The sequence below is a fragment of the Lepisosteus oculatus genome, chromosome 16 (assembly GCF_040954835.1).
Source record: "Lepisosteus oculatus isolate fLepOcu1 chromosome 16, fLepOcu1.hap2, whole genome shotgun sequence".
Taxonomy (NCBI): domain Eukaryota; kingdom Metazoa; phylum Chordata; class Actinopteri; order Semionotiformes; family Lepisosteidae; genus Lepisosteus; species Lepisosteus oculatus.
Window position 1 is genome coordinate 4318324 of NC_090711.1, and position 23711 is coordinate 4342034.

General features: G+C 36.7%; 1 protein-coding gene across 3 annotated transcripts; it reads left to right on the forward strand.

Annotated features, from left to right (window-relative positions):
• The first annotated feature begins 1219 nt into the window (after positions 1–1219).
• On the forward strand, positions 1220–23151 carry osbpl2b (oxysterol binding protein-like 2b). 3 transcript variants are annotated; one of them, XM_015365184.2, is made up of 16 exons: positions 1224–1329; positions 8244–8380; positions 9655–9719; positions 10729–10877; positions 12127–12259; positions 12498–12573; positions 13205–13339; positions 13886–13983; positions 14817–14999; positions 15333–15440; positions 15755–15844; positions 16329–16452; positions 16781–16906; positions 17722–17845; positions 18536–18626; positions 19372–23151. In XM_015365184.2, exons 4-16 carry the CDS (start codon positions 10841–10843, stop codon positions 19472–19474), a joined length of 1428 nt encoding a protein of 475 aa, XP_015220670.1. In that variant the 5' UTR covers positions 1224–1329; positions 8244–8380; positions 9655–9719; positions 10729–10840; the 3' UTR covers positions 19475–23151. The 3 variants fall into 3 exon arrangements, with proteins under 3 accessions (XP_015220668.1, XP_006639683.1, XP_015220670.1); XM_015365182.2 differs by lacking the exon at positions 8244–8380 and having other exon boundaries at positions 1220–1329; XM_006639620.3 differs by lacking the exons at positions 8244–8380; positions 9655–9719 and having other exon boundaries at positions 1222–1329.
• Positions 23152–23711: the final 560 nt, after the last annotated feature.

The following is a 23711-nucleotide window of genomic DNA, read 5'->3' on the forward strand; positions in this document are numbered from 1 at the left end:
ATATCCAGCCGTATAAAAGTGAACGAATTTAAATCGCTTTGAATAAAAGCGTCAGCAAAATAAATTATCAGTAATAGGAGATACTGTACTCTCCTGTTTTTTTTGCACTTGAAATTGCAATTCTGTTACTAGTAACGTACGTTATATTAATACACGACCTTGACAAACAGGACAAGGTTTTCTACTTCACATAGAGCTGTCTGGCAGCAGCTCGTATTAAAGCAACATTTTAACCCGAGGAGAAAGAAAAAATACATCACTACTGTACTTAACAGTTAGCGTCTTGTTTGTCAAGCACTGGTAACCCACAAGCAAGGTCAGAGAGAATTTGTGACAGGCTCAGATTATTTTGCCAGACAAATACCTCTCAGTATTTTTAGATTTCACTCTCGCTCTCTTAGGGAATCAAGCAGGCAACTACTGTGTAAACAAGTAAGTTGAAGAAGTTCAGAAAAAAGTTTAATTTTATCCATTCATCTTTTAAAATCAAAGTGTTTCTTTAGTTAATGTTTTAGAAAATATGTGTAGTATTTAAAGGGCAGTTACTTTGTATTGTATACTATTTTTTCAATCATCCGTTTAAAACAAATTAACTGAAGTATATCGAACGCAGCATAATATACAAGCTCTTTTTGTAAAATATTGCTTGGTTGCAATTGTCTTGGTTGACGAAAACAGGCTGAGATATTTCCTGCTAAAATCATACAAAAACCACATACTGTAAGTAGGGTGCTTTATTATATTTTCATATTATAAATGGATATTCGGCTTTTACAATCTCAGTGGTATCACTTTAAGACTTTAACGAAAATGCACCATTTTTGACCATTTTTAATCACGACTCGATTTAATTTTTATTAGCCCTGCTTTGGAATAACCAGAAAAAAGCGTGTGTGTGTGTAAAATCACCTGCGTTTTCTTCTTTATGCATGACACCGAAACGTGCTTGGCAACTGTTACAAGCTAAAGGCCATTAACAGCCTTCATTCCACAGTGTAAATTTGATAACACTTCCTCCACAACAAAACTAGGGACCTCCCCTCTGTCACTGGAGTGCAATATCAGCTTAGGGACGTGATTGGCGCACTGAGGAAACGCGATTTTCTATTTGTACACTTAGCTGTCAGTTATCCACGTCCCCGCCTTGGCCCTCTGGCTGGTTCCTCCTGCTATCAGGCGGCTGCCCTGGTGAGATCTGATAGGGCGCTGGCCCTGTCAATCACACCGCCCTTGTAACCACTTCCGCCTCTGTGTCAGTGCGGGGAGCTCAGTTTGTTGCTTTTGCCTTGTTGGATAAATATAACAGTTTCGGACTCCAAAACCTTGCAGGTAAACGGGTTTTTGCTCTTGTTACACAGCCTACGTGTTAAGTTAGAGATTAAGCTTGTTTTCATTGGCGGTAACCCCGGTGCGAGGCCTAATGTCAATCCCTAGCTACGTCCAGTGACTGGCTTCTCTTATCAATAACTTATGAGAGAACTGGTCTTGTTTTTAGTGGTGTTAAATGAAAGTTGGCGCTGTCGTCGGACCAGGTTGATCTCTGAAGGCAACCAGATAAGATTTTAACTTAGGAGTTATGTGGTGAGTGGACTGTGCGGGCATAGATAGCTAATGGAGTCAGCCCCCATCTTTCTGGAAAACAGACCTGCTTGAACAGGAATGGTGAGAGTCTTTTCTGGTGAAAACAACGGACTGTCTTGTGATGCTGTCACAACATCAGATGTTTTTAGAGCTGTGAAGGGCCATTAGTTCGGGTCGAGGTATATCTTTGCTTCTACCAGAGATGTTATCCTATTTTCTTGCCTTCCCTAAAATCAAGTTCTTTACATTTGGTCACTTGAGTTTTAAGGATGAGCAATGCAGCAGCCCACTGGCTGGGGTCGACCAGTACCGATCACTATTTAAACTGCTGCATGAAACGATTCATGCTGTACTTGTATTGCAACTCTTTATAATCTGTAAGAAAACGGATGTGGCCATATTCGCGATCCAGTTTGTGATTGCGCATAAAAGATGAAGTACCTACCCAGTTTGTGCATCTCTAATAATCAGAGATTTACATTGTAGTGCCAGTATTCTTGTTTGTTCTTTTTAGTATATTTTTTAATCTGTGAAATACTGCATTTTCATCAACGGAAATCGAATTAGTTCGGGGGAAAAATGTTTGTTCAAAGCTTTTTCGTATTGAGTAAAATATGTACGCCACATTGATAATTGTGCTGCCCTAAAAGTTAAAAAGACTTAAAATATAGTGTACGACAACAATGCTTAAACTGTTTGCTATTGTAATGTGAAGCAGTTAGCTACAACGGGCAATTTGTTTTCACCTTTATTACTGCTATAATTTTCCACTCTGAACTAATGTTTTTTCTCCCTGATTTTGAAATAATAGATGCGATGCATTAGTGAATTCTCCAGGTGTGTACGTCTCTGAATGATTGCTGGGTGGCTTTGTCTTTTAATGCAAAGCAGATATAGTGATTCTACTTAACCCTGTATGCTCATAAACCACTTTAAACTTGTATTTTAATGCACATAAGTATTTAAAAGGCTATTGGCTTCGTTGCACTTTGTAGTTTGGTAATGAAACCACAAAAGTGAGAGTTGGACAGCCAAAGTCTCAGACAGAAAGGGGATTTTTGAATATTAGCCTGGTTTTATTTAGCCCTAGCTATTAGTAACCACTTTTTGAACAGTAACAGATCTCCAGAGAGCTGAAAGAAAAGGTATATATTAACCACATTACAAAGAAGGTTGGAGGGCAATCGCAGAAGGAGCTCGCAGGTGTTTTGCAACTCATTTGTAAAGCAGTTAGAACTCAGTTGTATCTCTGGTTCAAAAACATTAATGCTCAGTCTTTTCTGATACTGCTTTTCATTTTTTCCAGCTTTGAAGTTGCAGGGACAGTCTAACCTGCATCAGTAACAACAAAGTCTTAAAAAAATGTTGTGAGCTTTAAATTGAACTCATATGGCAGTTTGTGAATGCTGCTATAATTAATAAGAGGCATGATGACATAGGTACCTCAGTCATGCCCATGTGAAAGGAATATCATCTTGTAAAGTCTGATGAGCCTCATTTAAAAAATTAAGAGACATCTTTCATTGAAGGTATGCAAAACAATAAACTAGATAAAACACTGTGCTAGTACAGTGACTCAAACATAGAGGAGTCCAGGAAACCTAAAAAACCATAAAGAATTTTCTCTCCTCCATAATCTATTATTTATTACTGGGATAATGTGTCTGTATGCAGAAGCGGTACAGTGATCAGGTCTGCTGTAATACTACACTGACAAAAGGCAGGTGCTGAAATGTAAATGTCCAGAACATTGTGCAGCAGCGCATCTGAAAATAATAAAGCTGCATGAAGGAAATGTAGTAAAGATTTTATTTGTTTTGTTCCTGGATTAAAATAAAAAGCTCATAAGATTGTGAAGCACTTTAAAACTCAAGTCTGTGCTAAGTAGTTTAGTGGTGAAGACTTGGTGAAGGAGCTGTTTAAACAGTAACCCCTGTGGGCTACATACCAGTTGATATTAAATTATGATATAAAACAGCACTTCTGACTTTAATATATTTGCAGTTTTGCAGCAATATATTAACAGTTTGCTTTGTGCTGTTGTATGATAGTGTTTTCCACAATCCAACCCTAATATGGGGGACCCTGTATACTAAATAAGAATCAATTAGCAGAAAATGTTGAAGGGGAGCAATATTGCAGAAAGTCTAATTTTAACTCACTTGAGATTGGAGATTTAGGAAGGCCTAGTTCTTCAGGCTCTGTGTGTGTCATGGTAATGAATGAAAGAGAGAGGCAGTGCAATGTTCCATTTTCATCATCTAGATGGATGCTGCACATTGGTGGTGGTGGAGGGGAGTTCCCATTATCTGTAAAGCGCTTTGAGTGGAGTGTCCAGAAAAGTGCTATCTAAGTGTAAGCAATTATTATTATTATTATTATTTTCTTGGTCCTGTCATAAATTAGTGTGCCAGGAAATGGATTCTCCTTGCATTTGCACGTCTCATAAAATCTTTGCAGTTTCATGCACTACATAGAATTATAATATTGCTATAATTTTGTCTTTTGTCAAACCAAGTTTGTTTAGAAAAAGTCCTTTGTGATTGTTAAATGTATTCTTAATGGTAGTAAGAAATATGGCATATTTAAGAAAGCTTGCTTGCCATACCTATTTTACAATATGTTACACCATTTCTATATTGAAAAATAGATGGGTTGTTGGGGTTGAGGGAGGAGAGATCTCACTGATGGAGTTTCAGGTTTTGTCACTTTAACCTCTGGATGTGATATCAGGGAATATGTCTGAAAGTTTAAACACCTTTAGGGGCAGGAACAGTGTGATTTTAAGGTATCGCAGCAACGCTGACTCATAGAAACCTCAGCGAAGTGTGTGCATTTTGTATCCACCCGAGATTTCCGAGTTTCACAACCTCAGTCTATTGTTGTAAACCAGAAACAAAGGTTAATTCATCTTAAAGTGCGTTGTTCCCTTACGTTTAACATGCAGGGATTTGTCAGCAAGATGCTGCTTGTGTCACACAGCAAAATGGGCAACATCAGTTGGCTGACAATGACCTCAGGCAGTATATACAGTGAGATAATCCATCGAGTCTTTTTGTTTTCCTCCCTAATGTCACCATACAGATTCCATACGTCTTTACTCTGTTACCTAATTTTTTGAGTAATGGTAAAGACTTAATAAAAAAAATCAAACTGGCCCTCCTTTGTTCAATATGCGGTGTTGTACTCAGGAGCAAGATTGAATAATCATTCCCCTTTACTTGGCTGTCGGAATCTTTGTGTGGTGAATTTTGTAAAACCTAAAGCTACTGCGTTTTGCACCAAGATGATTTAATTGTGAAGTAAAGTTCATGCCCCCACTCCCAGAAGAAAGTTATTGATTGGGAGCTGGTAACTTGACATATGTAACACACCTGAAAGACCGACATATTGTTTAACAAAAACTAATTTGTTTGTGTTCCTTGGAAATGCTTTCTCTAATGTCTTAAACATTCATTAGTCTCAGTTACTAAGAAGTTGTAAAATTGTTTTTTTTTATAGGTGCATTAGGGGCATACTGTACTAAATTTGGTTTGGAGTGTTCTCAATGAATCTGGGTGTAACTATTCTTACTGTCAGACAATCCTTGGCCTTAATGTGACTCAGCTAGTTAAACAAGATTCCATTCAAATGAATTTGCTGGACTGTTTGCTGAAGCCGAAAATGCAAGGTCTGTGGCTCTGATAGGCAGATACAGTAAGCTCCATGGCGAGTTTGGAGGTAAATGCTGACTTTAATCAGAAATACGGATTAGTTGAAACAGTGTCGAATAGGGCACTGAAAAATATTGTAATTTTTCACTGTGTTAGTTTAAATTATTTGCTATGTTCTGTAACTTAATTTAGTTTTAAACTAAAAATAATTCATTATATGAGTGTTAAAATGGTGTATTACTTGAGTTCTGAAATTCTTTTAAGTGGTACATAGCTTGGTTGTGCTAGTGTTACACCAGTTTAGTATGGACTGTGTTTTTGATCAGCTATTACACCAGTTCCAGTTGCTTTAGTTACCAATGTTCCTCTCAGGCCATTGTCCTGTTTAGATCATGCTATTGTTTGAGTGTTTACAGTGTTTCGCACTGTAATTGCTCAGAGATCAGGTACACACTAGTAAGGGACAATCAATTGCTATTGGGGTAAACAAGGCACTAAGTGGAAACATCAATAATTTCTGATATGAGTTTATTAGCAGCCCTGTAGATACAGGCTAAAGTTGTACAGTTGTTGTCTGTTACAAATTCTAGTATTACTGGAAAACATCAAGGTAAAAAACTGAAGTTGCCAAAAGTGTACATGTATTTTGTCATAATTTAATTGGATATTTATCAGCATTCTGACACTTGTGGAATCACCTGGGATGTGACTTATAGGAATGTGGTATCATAGTCACGTTTGGTTATGAAATGTGAACTTCTACCTGGTACTGTAGAAACCTAATTTCTGTGTATTGAAAGGGATAGTTTTGTCTTTCATTCTTAGCACACATAACTAAATTGGTACAAGGTTTTGGAATTCTTTGCTTATGCTAGATCATAGCTGTGATTTCTCTTTTAAGCACACAAATGTTTTAGGCAGATAATGTCAGTCAGTAATTTGTAAACTGAACATGTTGTAATAGATCGTAATTGACTAAATATCTGTTGGACTGGCACTTGCTATGGTATTTTTAAAATTAAGACATTTGTTGATTTAATAGGCCGTCATCATCTTGGTTAGTCAGGAAGTGAATTAGTTATCAGAATGTGTCCATTAGGCGAGGTAATGATTTTGCTCATGGAGTGATTTGGAGTTGAAGTTTAAACTGTTTGACATGTTTTTTTTATCTAATCTAAGTAATAGATTAGGCTTGGTAAACAACACCTGTTCAGTACAGAATGTTTTCTTAAAGGAATAGTGTTGAACAGTTGGGTTCAATCTTTCAGTGTCTTGAGAAGAGGCTGGAGATCTGAAATCCCAGCAGTGTGAAATCGTTTAGCTTGCAAAATATTTGTGTAAGGCTATGGAAGCTATAAGCTATGTTGTTGGTGAATATGCATGCCTTATGTCTGGTAAATTGCTGAAAAGGCAGGTCTCAGCCTGGTCCAGTTGCATCTCATTAGATAATAGTTGTCTCAGAGACTCTCAACTGATAAAGCAAAAATGAATTCAGTGTCTTTCTGGATTGATTGCTGCTACTTTTTTTCATTTATGGGGATGGAAATGTTCACGTCGGAGAGGACATGTGAGTGTAGTTTTCCACTGCGTCTCCAGATTCTGTTTTAATGTTACTGAAATGAATATTGTATGACATAGTAACTATATTGTACTTCACTTAGATCATGGTATCTTTTGTACAAAGACAATACAGTCATTCTGAACAGTATTGGTATGAGGTGAACATTTTGTTTTTTGTTACCTCGTACAAGTGTGACTTTGTGTTTAAAACAATACTTCTGTCAGTGAGAAAGTAGGAGGCTGGTGGTGTATTGGACCCATAATCACACGCATTTACTTTTATTTCTCGTTTTAACAATCTGCAATTATCTTTCTTGTCAGTGATTCCCACACTCTTAATACATTCAGCAAAGACACTTTTTTTATTCAATTGGCAAAATATAGGTGCCATTAGGTATCCAATATGTACAGTATCATATGTCTAGTAAGAGTATTTGTATTTTTCCAAACCTTATTAATACACCAGAGAATATTAAGAAGATTTATTTATGTAAATATATTTGTATAAATGGCATCTACAGTACTGCTTTGGGAAAGTAAACGTGAATTATAAAGAAAATGTATTTTTCTTGCTCTGCTTAGTCCTTGGTCTGCTTGGATGATTTCAGCTGTATTTTATGATCCTGAGCCCTCCAAAGAGTTTTGAAAGCTAAAGGAATTGAAGAAGTACTGAAGTTTGTAATGAAAGCTGGGTAATATTAAAATTAATAATTAACTGCATCTGAGTTAAACATAAGTTACTTATTTTTTATTTATAAATATGGTTATATTCAAATATCTGTTAATTTATATATCCAGTCAGGTTTTAGATTCACGTGGTATTTTAGGGATCATTTGATCTTTTTCAGTGGCCTTATGGTAAGAGTTGTTCCTAGCCACTAATGCCTCTGACTGTGACAATGAAGGAAACCTTGCGCAAGGAAACCCCCTTACCAAAGTACAAGCAGTTCTTTTATAATGTCGCAGAATCACTGATGGTTGTAATTACAGAAGGTATCTCTACATGCACATGAGATGTACGTTTATGTAAAAATAAATTCAATTAGGTACAAAAGGCCAAATAATAAAAGCATAGCTGCTTTCTTCAGGAATCCCTCTCAGCTCATCTGTGGGTCTGGAGAAGGACTTTGCTGATAAAGATTGTTCTGTAGTGAGCAGCCTAGTAGTGTGGACAGTAATTCTAAATTAGGTCAAAATGACTTTCTTTTCATATTGCTGAGTGTTTATATTTTCTGCTTACCTAAAATGGAAATGAAGCTCTATATAATTATTATTATACTTCCAGGACTTTTAATTTTAATTTCCCACTTATGATTTCTCTTCTCCGTAGGAGAGCATGCTCTTTGCTTTACAGTAAGGCGATGAAAAAGCCAGGTCACACTTTTGTAAAATCCGGTTAGGACTTGAGAAAGCTCACTGCCAGTGAAGGTTCTCCTTTTTTCCCAACAGCTCAGTGCTTTTGTGAAAACACTGAAGTATCAAGTTGGTTTCTTCTGTCAACACGGAGTGGCGCTTTTCTTGGTGGTACCCCAGCCAATGTGTTTGTTTTCCCCGAACAGCATCCAAAACATACTGTAGTGCTTAAGGTGAGAAGAAAGCTTTCCTTTTGGACTGCTACCGTAGGTTCTTTGGGATTCAAGGCAATGCTTTTCCCTCCCAGTTTATCAAGTCCTGTTATTATGAATGATGTGAGCATTCCCACCATCCCACACCTAAAGATAAATCTCTGCTTAACTAGGATGTAAATATTTACTGATTCAGTTGTTTTTAGAAATTCAGTTGTCATTTAGAAAATGACATGGCTATTTGTGTGTACTGTACTGATCAACCTTAGTATTGGAAATGATGATAATGCCCCTTTTCACCCTATTTTATGATAACACTGTCAAGATTGCCTTCTTAACCCACACGGGGCACAGCATGCAGGAATTGTTTTACTGCATTGGTTGGGGGATGTTTGCTGACGAGATTAGCGTGCATGTTTTTCGGGGGAATCTGTGATCTCTGCCTGTCCCCCATCAGTTATTGCTTAATTCCAAAATCAATGGGGGAGAAAAACACATTCAAAAAGGGGTCTTCTGAATTGTCTGTGGGGGTCCCCAAAAGCAAACTGGAAATGTTAATACCCTCTCAAGTTATGTAGTAGTAATAAAAGCAGCACTCACAGAGCAGCTTAATTCCTAACATGCCTTAAAGTAGGCCCCGCTGATTCCTGGTTCTGCTTTTTAATGTTTTGTACTTGATAGCTTAAGTTCTGTAATAATAGTGTACGATATTGTATTTTTTCAGTTTTTGAAATTTATTGTGGTTAAAGACCTGGTAGCCTAGCAGCTTCATACTCATGCTTTATTTAATTTGTAACTAATACTGGAGTTGGTCAGCCTAGATGATAACGTGTTAGAAAACGCTTTTCCTGACATCTTCCTGGGAACCACAGCACCAGTTGAAAAGGAAATGAGCAGATTTCATCATGAACCGAAGCTGCTTCAGACTTCCATCTGCAAAGCTGCCACGATCATATTTATACCTGCAATTAGCAAGAAACAGCTTTGAGAAATGCAGTTGACACTAAACAGTGCACTGCTCCCTGCTTTGAAGTGCATTAGGTCACTTAACTCCAGACATTGGAGTTCACATTATTGTGCCAGTACAAGTAAAAATGTTGCAATACGGGGTTCCTAAACTAAGATGTCTTCCTGACAGACATTTGTTTTGCATATCGCCAACAAACAAAAAAGAACTGTTTGGCCAATTAACTCCAAACTTGGTAATTATCATTCTAGTGGCAGTGCAATTACAGTGTGGCAAAATGAGGTTTCCATGTAAACCACAGGCTTCTCTACCTCCCTTTTTCCCTCAGCTACGTGTCCTGTGCTGCAAACTGCTCTTCTTTGAAAACTCTTTGGCCAATTAACTCCAAGCCTGGTTGGTATCATTCTATTGACAATACAGTTGAAGTATGGTGATAGGGGGTTGATGTGTAATCAAAGTTGACCACCTGTCCGCTCTGTTGTTCTCTTGTCCATACATGCCTGTTACACTGCTGTGCAAAACCTGTTTTCCCAGTCAAGTCTAGGAGAAAATACACTTCCAGTATCAAACAATGGGGCTGCTGTATAACTCAAAATAGCCAGCTGACTGCCAGTGGTCATTTGCGCTGTTGCAACCTTAACAATCAAATTGCTTCTGGTTGAATGCAAATGATCTTCAAAAATGGCAAGTATTGTCTCTGACATTAGTTTTATTATGCTTACCAGTAATACAGAATCCTAGCAACAACCTACTGTAGCTTTTCTACAGTATTTTACAACTAGGATCTTTACTTAGTGCTTTTTGGTTTCTGAATTAGTGAAGACACAGATAATTATTTCACCTTCTTTCTTTTTTACAAATTTGTTTACCAGAAGTAGTATCATGTTATTGGACCATAATATTGTTACTTTGTAACTTGCTGGGAAGCTTTCAGATGTGCTTGCCTATTATAGCACATTTTCTGCTTATAGACTGGTGTTCCATATATTTTTATAGTTCTTATTGAGATAAAGAAGGGTCTTCCCAGCTCTAGACAGTGAAACATTCTAGTTGGGTCAGAAAATGGTTTTACATATTTAGCCTTAGCATACTACTTCCTTTAAAACATACATAACCTCAGGTGACAATTGGTCAAACAGAGCATGTTCTCTGTTTTTCAGAAACTTTGTAAAAAATTATTATTCACCAAAAACAACATGACACCACTGAACCAGATGAGTGTAATTTGTTGCTGGTAGAAATGTGGCTATAATTGCTAGGGCCATAGGTCTACTATATATGCTCTACATTTCCATATGTTCAAGACAAGAAAAGCAAAAACAGATATCTTACAGTCAATGAATGCAGCCCAGTTGTAACTACATTCGAGAGCATGAATTTTTGTTTTATTGTTTGGTTTCAGGCCTTCTGGCTTAGCAGCTAAGAAATCCACGGGACAAGCAACACGTCTGCCACACGACAGAACAATGTACTAGAGAAACGACAATTGAACAGACGCAGTTGTAGTTTAGAAAATGAACAGCGAGGAGGAGTTTTTTGATGCCATCACAGGTAAGAAACCAGTTCGAAGCATAGCGAGAGATACATAGATGTAACCACTTTGCTCAACAAATGCTGAGGAAGCAGTGGTCAGGGAACTGGACTCATAACTGGGAGGGTGTGGGTACAAGTGTACCCTTGAGAAAGGCACCTCACCTGAACTGTCCCAGTAAAATTTCCAGCTGTATAAATGGGTGCAATTGTAGGTTGCTTTGGAAATGTGTGTCAGACAAATTAAAAAAAGTTATTACTAGCACTGAATAGTATCATCTTCCATCACGTGTACAGTGTTTCAATTATGCATTAACCTATTCTATTATGTAATGGATTTCATTGTAATGTCTTGCTGCGGGGCAATAAAGGCCCAAGAGCTAAAGTATTATGTATCATTATGCCATTATGTACTACATAGAAGCAGATGGCTTTGTTGATAAATGATGTGACCCCTGAAAGCTTTGAATTAAATCAGCTAATTATTTCTTTATTTATTTCCAATTAATAAGCATGCCTAAATCATCACTTTCATATACTGTATGTAAAATGACATAACCTTTGTTTAAATGTTTTGAGTCCTAAATAACAGTTCAGTAATCTGTTTTTTTATTTCCTGTCACTTGCACATGTGTCTCTGTTCTGAAGCTAATATATGCATAATATGCAGAATAGATTGCCTAAGGCTGTTTGTTTTATGTCGATTAATCTCTGAAAAGATTATTCTGAAAATGTCACTCAGGCTCAGATGTTCACAATGTACAGTGCAAGGTAGAATTAGTATTATTGTAATGCCGATTATGTCAGAATGTAGTGTTTCTGATAGATCATTTTTAAATTTAAAATGGCACAAGCAACGTGACATCAAAATGAAAGTGAACTGAGAGGTGTAATTATGAAAAGGTGTGAATTATTAATGTCAGTCCATGGAGATATACAGTTATGCAAAACCATTAATACAATAAGTATGAAACCCTTTGAGTTATAGGAGAAAAAACTAACATATAATGAAGAATTTTAATTCACATTTGAGGAAATGTAATCAATATAAAAAAATATACAGAAAGAAGCACCTACTGCTCCTGCTGTGATACAGCACACCTTAAATAGCAACATGGCTTAAAGGGAGTGATAATATGTTTGCCGTTTCTGGTTTTCAGGATTAATATAGAAGAAGCTAGCAGTATGAAATGTTAATTCTTACCTCTAAGAACGATAGAAAAAAATGTCTGTATTATATTATAAATATTTTTGTTTGCATGTGCATCAGGCTTGGAGTCGGATGAATCCTGCGAAGGTACATCAGAAACCAGCTATAAAGATGCAATTGTTTTTGATGGAGGCAACATCAGTCAGAGCAAGAATGGGACTACGCCACAGGAGAATGGAATCAAGCAGCGCAGGTATAGTCAGGTTCCAGCTCCATTACCATGGGGAGGATTTCCCCAGAAACCATTCTTTGTCATGAAAAGATTTGTGATATTAAAATGCTTTCTCATTGCTTTTAAGCTGCTGACTGTCTAACCCGTATATCTGAGATTTTTGGGGCACTGGGTTTAAACACGTACTGTAAAGGTTTCATAATGGTAATCCCACTGCTTCAACCCCAAACTGTAAAATGTTTGTTGCTGTGTCTTCCAGAACAACCTTGCCAGCGCCAATGTTTTCCCGAAATAATTTTAGCGTGTGGGGAATATTAAAGAAATGCATTGGACTGGTGAGTAAACCACCATGGTGCTCTTTCTGTGTAAAGACACTCTGCTGGTGTGAGTCCTCATTTAACAGGGAATGCTGGAGAAGAGAAACTTCAGCTCAGCCACACAAGAAGGCTAATAAATAATGTTTTCTAAGATGAAACATGGGAGACAATATTCCAGTTATGCTGCATGTATTTATGTCTTGTTTTTAAGTTATGTACTTGGGTCTCAAAGTATAAATATTCATATTATGATAATTTGTAATTCCTTACGCTTAAATAGTACTTTTCTGGACAGTCCTCTAAAAGAGCATTACGGGATGCTGTGATGGCAGCCTGAGTGCGCCAGTACACTCACCACCACACCAGCTGTCAGTGGGGAAGAGAACAGAGTGATGAAACCAATTTGTAAATGGGGATTGTTAGGAGGCCGTGACTGGTAAAGGCCAATGGGAATTCTGCAGGATAAGAGTAGTAACACCCCTACTCTTTTCAAGAAACTTCCTGGGATTTTTAATGACCACAGAAAGTCAGGACCTCGGTTTTACATCTCATCTGAATGACAGACTATTTTTCTGTTTATGTCAAATAAAGATTGTATTTGTTCTATACAACAGTGATGGAAAAATAACTGACTTTTTTTGTGTTTCAGGAGCTTTCCAAGATAACGATGCCTATAGTATTTAATGAGCCACTGAGCTTTCTGCAGCGAATCACAGAATACATGGAGCACACATACCTCATTCATAAAGCGTGCTCTCTCTCAGACTCTGTGGAAAGGATGCAGGTGATCCATTTAGATTTTTTTGTCTTTCTGTGTCACGTGTTCTAAGAGAGTTTTGAATCTGGTTTGAGCAATTTCTGAGATATGAGTAGACACGACCTAATCTGATTCAACTTGTCTTGTGCGGTCAAGGATTTAAGATGCAAAAGAGATACAGGGACATTTTGTGTTATCTGTTATGTCTTATCTGTCTTATCTTGCTATTCTAACATATCTACACAGCATCTAAAGTACTTTTAAAATATATCTGAATGTGAACCATTACGTACATAGGAGACATAAAATCTATTTTATTTCCAAGGCGGTATATATACATTTTTTGAACCACGATTCTACTTACTATTCTCTTAAAGATCCTAGCTTAATAAACTTTAATGTTTTCATGATATCAAAAATGGACCCAATTGAATAGTTTACTGCGGTTTGTTTCTCGAGGAATCATGAATAAGAAAAAACATTTAGATTAAAATGACCTCTTCATCAGACAATCCTGATTGCTTGCTTTTACTGGAGTGATTTATACTTGCTGAGCGTGTTGCTCTCTTCCAGGCTGTAGCTGCTTTTGCTGTGTCTGCAGTAGCATCTCAGTGGGAGCGAACTGGGAAACCATTCAATCCGCTGCTAGGAGAAACCTATGAACTCACACGGTGAGGACTCATTGTCCAAATACATTTTGGTTAGAGTGTTTTCTAAAGAGTGTAAAGGTATTTGTTCTCAGCAAGATGCTACAGTACAAATGTGCTGTGAAGGATTCCACTACAATACAGAAAGACTGATAGCAGTGCTTGCACAGTTACTATTACAATGTTTCCTCAAACCATAAAAAGGCAAGAGGTTTTTTTTCTTCAGATTTCTACATCCTCTTTTACTTCTCTGTCTCCACCCTTGCTGTTTTTACTCTTTCCCTGGTTGTGTTGCACCTGAAATCTGTTGAAAAGTTCCCACAATGATGTTCACAATGTGTGGTGGGAGCTGCTCATTGGACAGTGAGCCAGTTAGATATGATTTGGTTGTGTACATCTGGCTGACCATATATTTACTAGAAGAAGCCTTTAAACCTTTAAGTTGTATGACAATAAGGAAGAGTACAGTACGTTGATTTTTAAATTATTCATTTTAGCTTTATTAATATTGTCTTTACAAATGTTCAATTCAAATACAATACATTTTGTTTTAGTTAATTTGGCCCAATATCCCACAGTTTGTTAATTTCCTTAAGACAAAAAGACGAACAATTACACAAAATTTCAAATTTAACAACAGCATTGTGGCCTCATGTGAAAGTTCATGGTGGCAGTCAAAAAGTAAGGTTTCTTTGAATAAATAATATTTTTTCACACAATGGGGTATTAAAGAGTTATAACTTTGTATTTTCATATTTTCATACGAAAGTTATTTTTAGACCAGGTGTAGGTTTGGATAATTAGATGAAAATTACAATTAGATCATTTGGATTAATGGTTTTGTGTTCTACTTCTAGAGCGGATCAGGGATTTAGGCTCATATCTGAACAGGTCAGCCATCATCCTCCCATTAGTGCTTTCTACTCCGAAGGCATTAACAACGACTTTGTTTTCCACGGCTCTATCTACCCCAAACTGAAGTTCTGGGGTAAGAGTGTAGAAGCAGAACCCAGAGGAACTATCACCCTAGAGCTGCTCAGGTAAGCATAATCTTCAGAACCAGTCTCTTTCCTTAAAGCTTTTCAGTATTCCTACTGAAAAAAAACTCAGGCTGGTTAACAACACTGTTAAATTGTCTCTTTAATTAATGCATTTATTTTAACATCACCTATTAAATATACATGCATATGTACTGTACTATGTATTTTTTACAACAAAAATGTTAATGCTTTAATTACCCAAACATAAATCTTGTAATAGTTTTTTTTAGCTTTCAGATAACTTACTGGTTGGTTATTGGCTCTAAGGGAGAAGAATGGAATTGCATTTTCAGTTTTGTTTGCTCAGCTTGACATATTTTGTCCCCTCTTCAGGCATAAAGAAGCTTACACATGGACAAACCCTTCCTGTTGTGTACATAACGTTATTTTAGGCAAACTTTGGATAGAACAGTATGGAATGGTTGAGATTATCAATCACAGGTAAGCAAACAGTTTTCTCTCATGTGCTTTAGCCTTTGGCTAAGGCATTTTCTGCCTCTAGCTATTCTGTGTACTAGAAATACTTGAATGCTTACAAACCTTGGCAGTATAAATGGTTAGTTACACCAGGAAAGATCTGTGTATTTGCAGCCATTTCACATGTATGTGCATTGTACTAGATATGCTTATCATACTCAGTTAATACATTATCTAGAAGAGTTTAACCTGATCCCATGGTTAAAATATTTTAAATTGTGATTGATTGCCTTGCATGCAAAATTAACAGGGCTACCTTTTCCCCTGTGCTTTAACAGTACCGGAGAGAAATGTGTTTTGAACTTCAAACCATGTGGGATGTTTGGGAAAGAGCTCCACAGAGTTGAAGGGTACATTCAGGACAAAAAGTAAGTTTTGGAAACTGAGCAACATGGAAGTTTCTTTGTAGCTTAGCTGTCTATATGAATGACGGGTGATTTGTAAAGTACATGTAACTACTAAGTTAAGTACTGACCGCATTGAATAACTTAGCTGGTTAGGGATGCTTAAGACTGGCTTTTCCTTAAGACAAAAAGCATAGAAATCACCTTTTTTCCTTCACCATCTCATTGTCCTGTCCCTCTAGTGACTCCAAACAGCAGTAGCCTAACAATAACTTTGTCTGCTGAATAACATGTAGATGTACTTATAGCTGAATTCCTTTAAAAACATCTACACTGAAATCAGTGGGTTTTTTTTAGTGTAGCTTAACCTTGGGGACATGACCGTTCTACAGCCTCAGACCTCTTTGTATCAGTTTTGTACAGTAGCATTGAATAAAAATCATTGATTATGTTTCCACTTATTGCTTCTGCTTGGATGTGGACTCAATTGGTTTCTTTTCTGAAACAGCAAGAAGAAATTGTGTGTGATTTATGGCAAATGGACAGAATGCATGTGGAGTATAGATCCTCATCTCTATGAAGCAAACAAGAAGACTGACAAAAAAGCATCTGACACGAAGAAACAGAAGCAGGTATTTCCTCTTATCTGCTTGCTCAGAACAGACTGTTTTACTTGTGGTTCATCTAGCATTGGAGATAATTACAATTTTGGTGGGCTGATGCTTTTGTTTTTTGTTTAAATATGATAAACGTTAAGATGTCAGTCAGTACTTTAAATAATCAGAAAACATGACATGCATGCTTAGTTCGCAAGGGTGTTGTAGTTTTTTTTGTAAGCTGATACATGTTAAGTCTTTGGGTATGGTCTTTTTACATCGGCAAACTGCAGCTCGGAGTCGTAGTGTGCTGTATTTTGTGGTGTGACTGTACTGTGAAGCATCTTCTCCTTTCCCTTTGCAGGATGAAAGCTTGAAGGCAGAGAACGATGAGGCTGATGACATGCCTGAGGTTCAGGAAACAGTGGCAGTTATCCCGGGCAGTACGCTGCTGTGGAGAATATGGTCCAGACCTCCCCACTCTGCGCAGGTCAGAAGAATTATGTCTTCTCCAGCCTGTTGCACTCTTTGTCTCAACAGTATGCAATTCTTGAGTTACCAGACTCTCGATGGAAGAGATATTGTTGTCTTTGTGAAGTTGAATCCATCTTCCTCTTTCAAAGCTTTTCAGCAGCCACATATTTTATAAAACCCCACCTCTAAAAACACCCAAGATAATTTTTTGCCCCGCTAATTGTCTGCCACAAGAAGGGGCAATTCTGGTCCTGGAAGGTATTCTAGATCTCTTCAAAGCAACGGCACTGATTGGCTTTGGGCAAACTTTAAATAGGTCTTGTTCAATCAATAATTGAAAACAAGCAGACACATTGGTACTCTAGGACCTAAATTGCCCATTCATGTTTTACTGACAGAATGCCATATTTATAGTGTAGAGCACTGCTGAGGTAGGGTGCACATTTACCAGCCAGAGCTGTTGGTTCAGCTTTTGTCCAGTGCCTGCAAACTTGCAGTGGTATCAGTAAGAAAATGTGCTGGTTATCCTGTTGGGATAATCTCTCCTGTCACTGCAGAACTTGCAGTATGTGAATATGTGACTTTTGAAAGAGCATTTCTGGAGCTCCCTGTAAAGGTAAAGGAGTGGTGGCTGTAAAGCCTTAAAAATGTACAGTCTATTGACTCTAGGCAGTTGTTCTAAGACTTGAGAGTTTTAAAACAATTGGAAATTCCAGATGGGTGGGCACGTAATGAAAATAATTACTTGTGATTTCAAATTTCTAAAAAAAAAAGTATTTCACGCTTGTACTTGCCTTGTACCTTTTACTTCCTATTTTTATGTATTCCCAGATGTATAATTTTACAAACTTTGCTATCACTCTGAATGAACTGGAACCAGGAATGGACCGGATTTTACCACTGACAGATTGTCGCCTGCGTCCGGACATCAGGGCCATGGAAAATGGAGACATGGGTGTGTAAGACTTGTAGCATTGAACAAACTGAATTTTTATCCATAATAAACATCAGCTCATTTTGCTTGCATTTGCTTATCATAAGTCCTGTGGGCCATATTGATTACAAATCATACAATTTATAGATGCAGGGCTGGTTTCACAGGCTAGTTTCAAATTTAGCTTTAACTATAGCTGTGACATGATGCTACATTCTTGGAAGTCCAGGAAGTCCCATCACTAATTGGATGTGTGTGAAACCACTGAATAGTGATTTTTTTTAAGCTTCACGTATACTGCTTAAGTTCACTTTGTGGAGCATTTAGGTAAAGAGCATAGTTTTTTACGTTCAGAAATTGCTTTACCGTACATTTATATTAGCTAAATTAATGCTGAGACTGTAGTTTTAATTTGAAGCCATTTAGTGATTTTAGCAATGTGCATTTATTTTGGACATTGCAACTCATTAATGCAGAAGGCTCAGAGGCACCCATATTTCCGCATGGGAGATGTAGATAGATACTTTATTGATCCCATGAGGGAAATTGGAGTGCAACAGCAGCTTAACACAGTCAACACAGCGATGTACACATGTAATGTGTTGGTATGATACAGTTATCATTGAGCAAAATGTTATCTTTTTACTTGTGGGAAATGAGAAACTTTTCGGAGGCTGTGGTCACCCCCTGGTTTTGTTTTGTGTTTGACAGAAGTGGCCAGCAGGGAGAAGGAAAGGCTGGAGGAGAAGCAGAGGGCTGCTCGTAAGGAACGAGCTAAGAGTGAGGAAGAGTGGTCACCCAGGTAAACATCATCATGTGATTGACAGCATCAAGCAGGATTATGGGATGTCTGTATTTCTCATTTTCCACAAGTGTTCACTGTCATTAAAAATAGGAATTCTTTACTAACTCCATTGTATAACTTAGTTGCATTTACAGTAGACTAAAATGGATCCAGTTTCCTCAGCATTATTTCTATCTTACATAGAAAACATATAAATAAGTGCACTTCAATTAAAAAAAATAATTGAACCCGATAATTTCTTACTCTAACATTTATAGAGCTGTAGAAAGAACAGTTAATGAGTATTACCTTATTTTTAATGGCTGAAAATGTCTTCCTTCCTATCTGCCTGGTTTTATCCCCAGGAATCTTAATGTTTTTAGATTAGTTTTTAAGGCTAGTCCACTGGGAAAAGGGCAGTGCCTATTTCCTGTTCTTCATATATTCACTGAGATTCCTCATAAGCTAAAGATATTCATGCTAAATTTAGGCAAGCAATTAAAGATAAAATGATCAGTTTTTGGTGACTGAGTGTAGAAGGAAATACACTTGTGCTTGATTAAAAAAAGTAGCCTAAAAATACATGGCCTAGCACAGATTATAGTTGTTATTATTATATAGTATGTCTTTTGTGACCTTTAGTGGCTTAATATACTGTATTTGTGCAACACATAACACTTGTCTGTATTGAGGTTTACTATGTTTCTATTCCTTAATGCACATCTGGTATTGAGAAATCTATGATTTTTAATTTTTTTTTCAGGTGGTTCAGGTTAGACACAAATCCCCACACAGGGTCCCAGGACTGGATTTACACAGGAGGGTACTTTGATAGGAATTACACCGACTGTCCTGACATCTACTGAGGGGGTAGTCACCTCCAGCCTTCAGCACCATATCATCTCTAATTGGAAATGGAAGAAACCAGTTGCTCGTTTCCCCCTAACGTGGCACAATTAACAATTTGTACAAACCTTTTCCACTCGTGAAATAGTTCTGAGCCTGGGATGAAAATGTCATTGACTGGCAGCGAGAATGGGAAGAAGGAAAGCCGTGATCTCCCCAATTTCTCCCTCAGTCTCAGCATCTGCTATATCTCTGTAATCAGTATTTTTTCTTTTTTCCTCTGTAGTTTCCCTCATGTATCTTGCAGTATGTGGGAGTTTAATCTCAAAAGCATCTTGAAGAAAGATCTCACAAGAGTCTGCATACGTGTTACAATCATGTCTGGTCAGCTGGTGCACTTTTAATTTTTTGGGGGTTTGTTTTAAGGAATAAGCGCAACTTGAGGTTTAATAGAAACCGGAGGCTCACATTTCTCATTTTCAAGGGTCCTACGTACTGCATTAAACAAAAAATTGGTAATATGATCTTAGCAAGTCTACAGAATCTCTTACGTCACTGTAAAATGTTCTATTTGTGAGTTGTTGGTTAGATTAAAAAAAGAAAACCTGCAGTAGTGCCTATCGGCTAGTTTCAGATGAAGAGACCATTGTGCGGTTCTAAACATAAAAGCATTTAATTTAAACAGTAACATGTAACAGCGATCAGTTCTGTGATCGTTTAAAAATTTTAAAAAAATGGTACGCATAAAGAATATTAATTTAAAATAAAGTAAGGTTTCATACTGTTTGTCATTTCCTTGTTATAAAAATATAAAAATGTCTACCATTAGTGTATGCACTTGATGGGTATAGCTCCACAGTTATGACAGTATGCTAAACAGTATCTGAAGAGACAGTGAAAACACTTGAGACTACAGAAATCTTCAGTGACAAAGCAAAGCATGATGTTGATCAATACCAGCAAAGAAACAGGCATGTGCCATCATGAAATGTAGTAAAAAAGAATGGAAAGATTGTGTTTTGTTTTAGGTTTTATATATGAATTCCGGACTTTCCAAACTAGGTTTAAACCATCCGGCTTTAGTATAGCGCATGATTGTCAGACTCTCTTCCTGGGGTGCCTAGTGTCTGCTGGTTTATTTCCTAACCTAAGTACTCAAATAACCAATTTGCCAAATTATCAGACATATACAGAACACTCACTCATCAAGGTACATTTACTTATAAAACACATCAGAGCCTAGTTACAGGCATTAGACTTATGCAGTTATTACAAATAATTAGACCCATTATGTAACTGACAGTGCAGTTTGGAACAAAAACCAAAGGACACTAGGCCTGACACTCGTGGTATAAGTGCATAAAAGATCCTGTTTCAGAGACGAGTGTGTCGTTTGTGTTTGCCTTTTCAGTTTGTTTCACCTTTCAGAGCTTAGTTAAGATATCCTCTTCTTTATAAGCATAACAAGTCCCATTACTCAAGCTGTTACTAGTTTGGCCAATTTCACATTTGCACAACTAGTCTGTGTGTGTCCTGTAATTGAAATGTTTTTGGCACTAAATATTTATGTTCCTTATTCTGATGCATGCTTACAAATGTAACCAATTAATTTGTTTTAGTTGGTGAGAAAACTGAAAGCTGCTTAAGACCATGTTTACCTAGTTAGTTAACTAACATTTTTTTAAATAATAAAATCATTCAATTCAAATAGATTTAAGTGTCTATGTGTATGGTTGCCAAAGTGACTATTTTCATGTAGAAATTCCAAAGCCATACTAATGTTGCAGGTACAGGTATTCATATTTATATCAGTATACAGTATGTTGTAAAAACATGGTTCTGTGGAGTTGGATTAATTCATCTTTAGGACTGGAAATTATCTTGCATTTTTGACTGAACTGGCAGAAATCTTAAGCTAACATTGAATTCCACATTAATTATTCTATTAAGCCTAATTTACCTAAACATCAAATCAGGCTACATAACTGTTATCTCAGAATAAAGTAAGAATTCATTGCTGGTTACCATGTGACTTCCAGAATATGAAAAATACTACCTGTATAGTCTATTATTTTTGTGTGAGGAGAATAGATCTAGAGGAAAAAGGGTTCTGAACATAGGTTTTAGAAATGTAGGTCAGCGGTGCTGTTTCTTTCTTTGGGATTGTATTCAATTATTTTCAAATTCAGCCTCCAAGATAGCTAGATTTCTAATGGACAGAAAATGTTTGGCATTTAAAAATAGTCCTCATAGTTTTTTAAAACTATTTTTTTCCCTTCACATTCCGAATTGCTGTTTCTGAATTAAAATGCATATTGGGGGTAGAAACGGTAAAATGGAGTTAATTTCCAGATATAGTTCAAGATATTGGGTAGAATTTTGGGATTTTCTTTATGGTATGTACATGATGTAAACTGTAGATAGTTTAGTATGTAATAACAGTAATAATAAACTGCTGGTCTTCAGCAGTCTTATATGTCCACTGATTTTTGTCAGTGAGTGCTTTTCTGAACATCTTTATGCTACATAAAAGCAGCTATAATTGAAAGTAGTGTAGGCTTCTGAAATGTTCAGTGCTTTTAAAACATTACCTAAATCTATGCAAACAACAATCAATATGATCAACGTGTCACTTAAAATATGGAGTATATAAATACAGTACATAGGTTGGCCTTTTGTGTTTTAGGAATCTAGGAAGATTTATATCATCACCTTCAGGAAAACAATGTGAACTGACTGATTTGGACATAGCTGTGGAGAATTTAATTGGTCTGCTACTTATTGTATGTGTAGTAGATAACCAAGTTTCAAGTGTTATTGCTAGATTGAATTTGATGGTCACTGTCTACATCTTTTGGCTTACTGTTTTCAAATAAAGGTTTGTGGAACTTGCATAGTTTCTTACACTGTTTAGTTTCTTAATTCCGTAAGCAACTAAAAATATATTTTCAAATGAGTATTAAGCGGCGAACGTAAAGGTCAAGTTAAACATTGGGATCATGTGGAAAAGTGTGCAAACTTTCTAAACCATCACTCCATCATTATTGTGCCTTTCATCTTTATTAATGTCACTAAGCATTGGTGTTTAAAATAACTATGCTAAATATTCCAATAGTGCTACCTATTTTCTACCCCTTTGTATATTAAAACACTACTACTGTTGTATTTATCCACTTAATTGCGGTCTTAAGAAATGTAAAAATTGGTTATTTGTAAACTAGCAATATAAAAATGATCATTTAAAGTTTTTATTTTGCTGTGTATGGTTTTTGTGTAGAAAACTAATAACACTTGAGTCTGTACTGGTTGGCTGTCTCCTTGTTGTAAACTACAAATTTCCATCTAGACTAGTTTTTCCCCCTCTTTCTGTACTTTTGTTTGAACAATTTTTAGTTTGCCTTCTCAATATGGCATGGAGACGTTGGGTCATACTGAAAAAGAGACTTGCAAAATGAGTTTATTTTTATAGTATTTAAGGCAATTCCTTTCTCTTTTTGTCAAGTGTACCCCCTGTGTCTGAAAAGTAACATCAAACTAAATCATTTTCTTCTGTTTTTGAGGGGGGAAGAAGAGAGGGAGTTTTATCTGTATGCACAATACTATGTAGGCAGTTAAATGTAAGAGCTTCTCACAAAATCACAATATTCAGTTGGAAATACATTTGTTCTTTTTAAATAAAAAAAAATGTTGGTGAACAGCATGGTTCCTGTTTGTCTGTTTTTTACTGTTGTAATAAATCATGAAATTTTAATGGGAGGGTTTTGTAATTTTTGGGGGGCGGGGAGTGTTTTGCATTAGGTATGGGTATGTGAAGCACTGAATTTAATTATAAATGGTTTTAGATCTTAAATAATATAACATAATGGAAATGATTACCTGAAGAATTTCTTTGCAAGTTAACATGTTCCCGAAGGATACTGACCATGGAGTGGTAGTCTGGTCCACTCAGCAGTCACTGGCCTATGATGATCTGATTCTGCTGTGTTTTCCTTGTGGTTTTGCTGTGATTCTTTCCTTTTATATACAGCTGATTATCCCAGAGTGTTTTACATGTAAGGACGGGGTCAGCTTCATCCACTGCTGAAGTGCAGCACCGCAGCATTCATTATGAATCAGCGGGAGAAGGGAGAAAGTAATAGCTCAATTTACCTGGAAATGAGGACATTTTATAAAGGATATCACAATTCTGGAATAAAAGAATGGATAACGCTGAACATGTATACCTTTGGTACCGTTTTCTCCCTGATTTGCGTATGA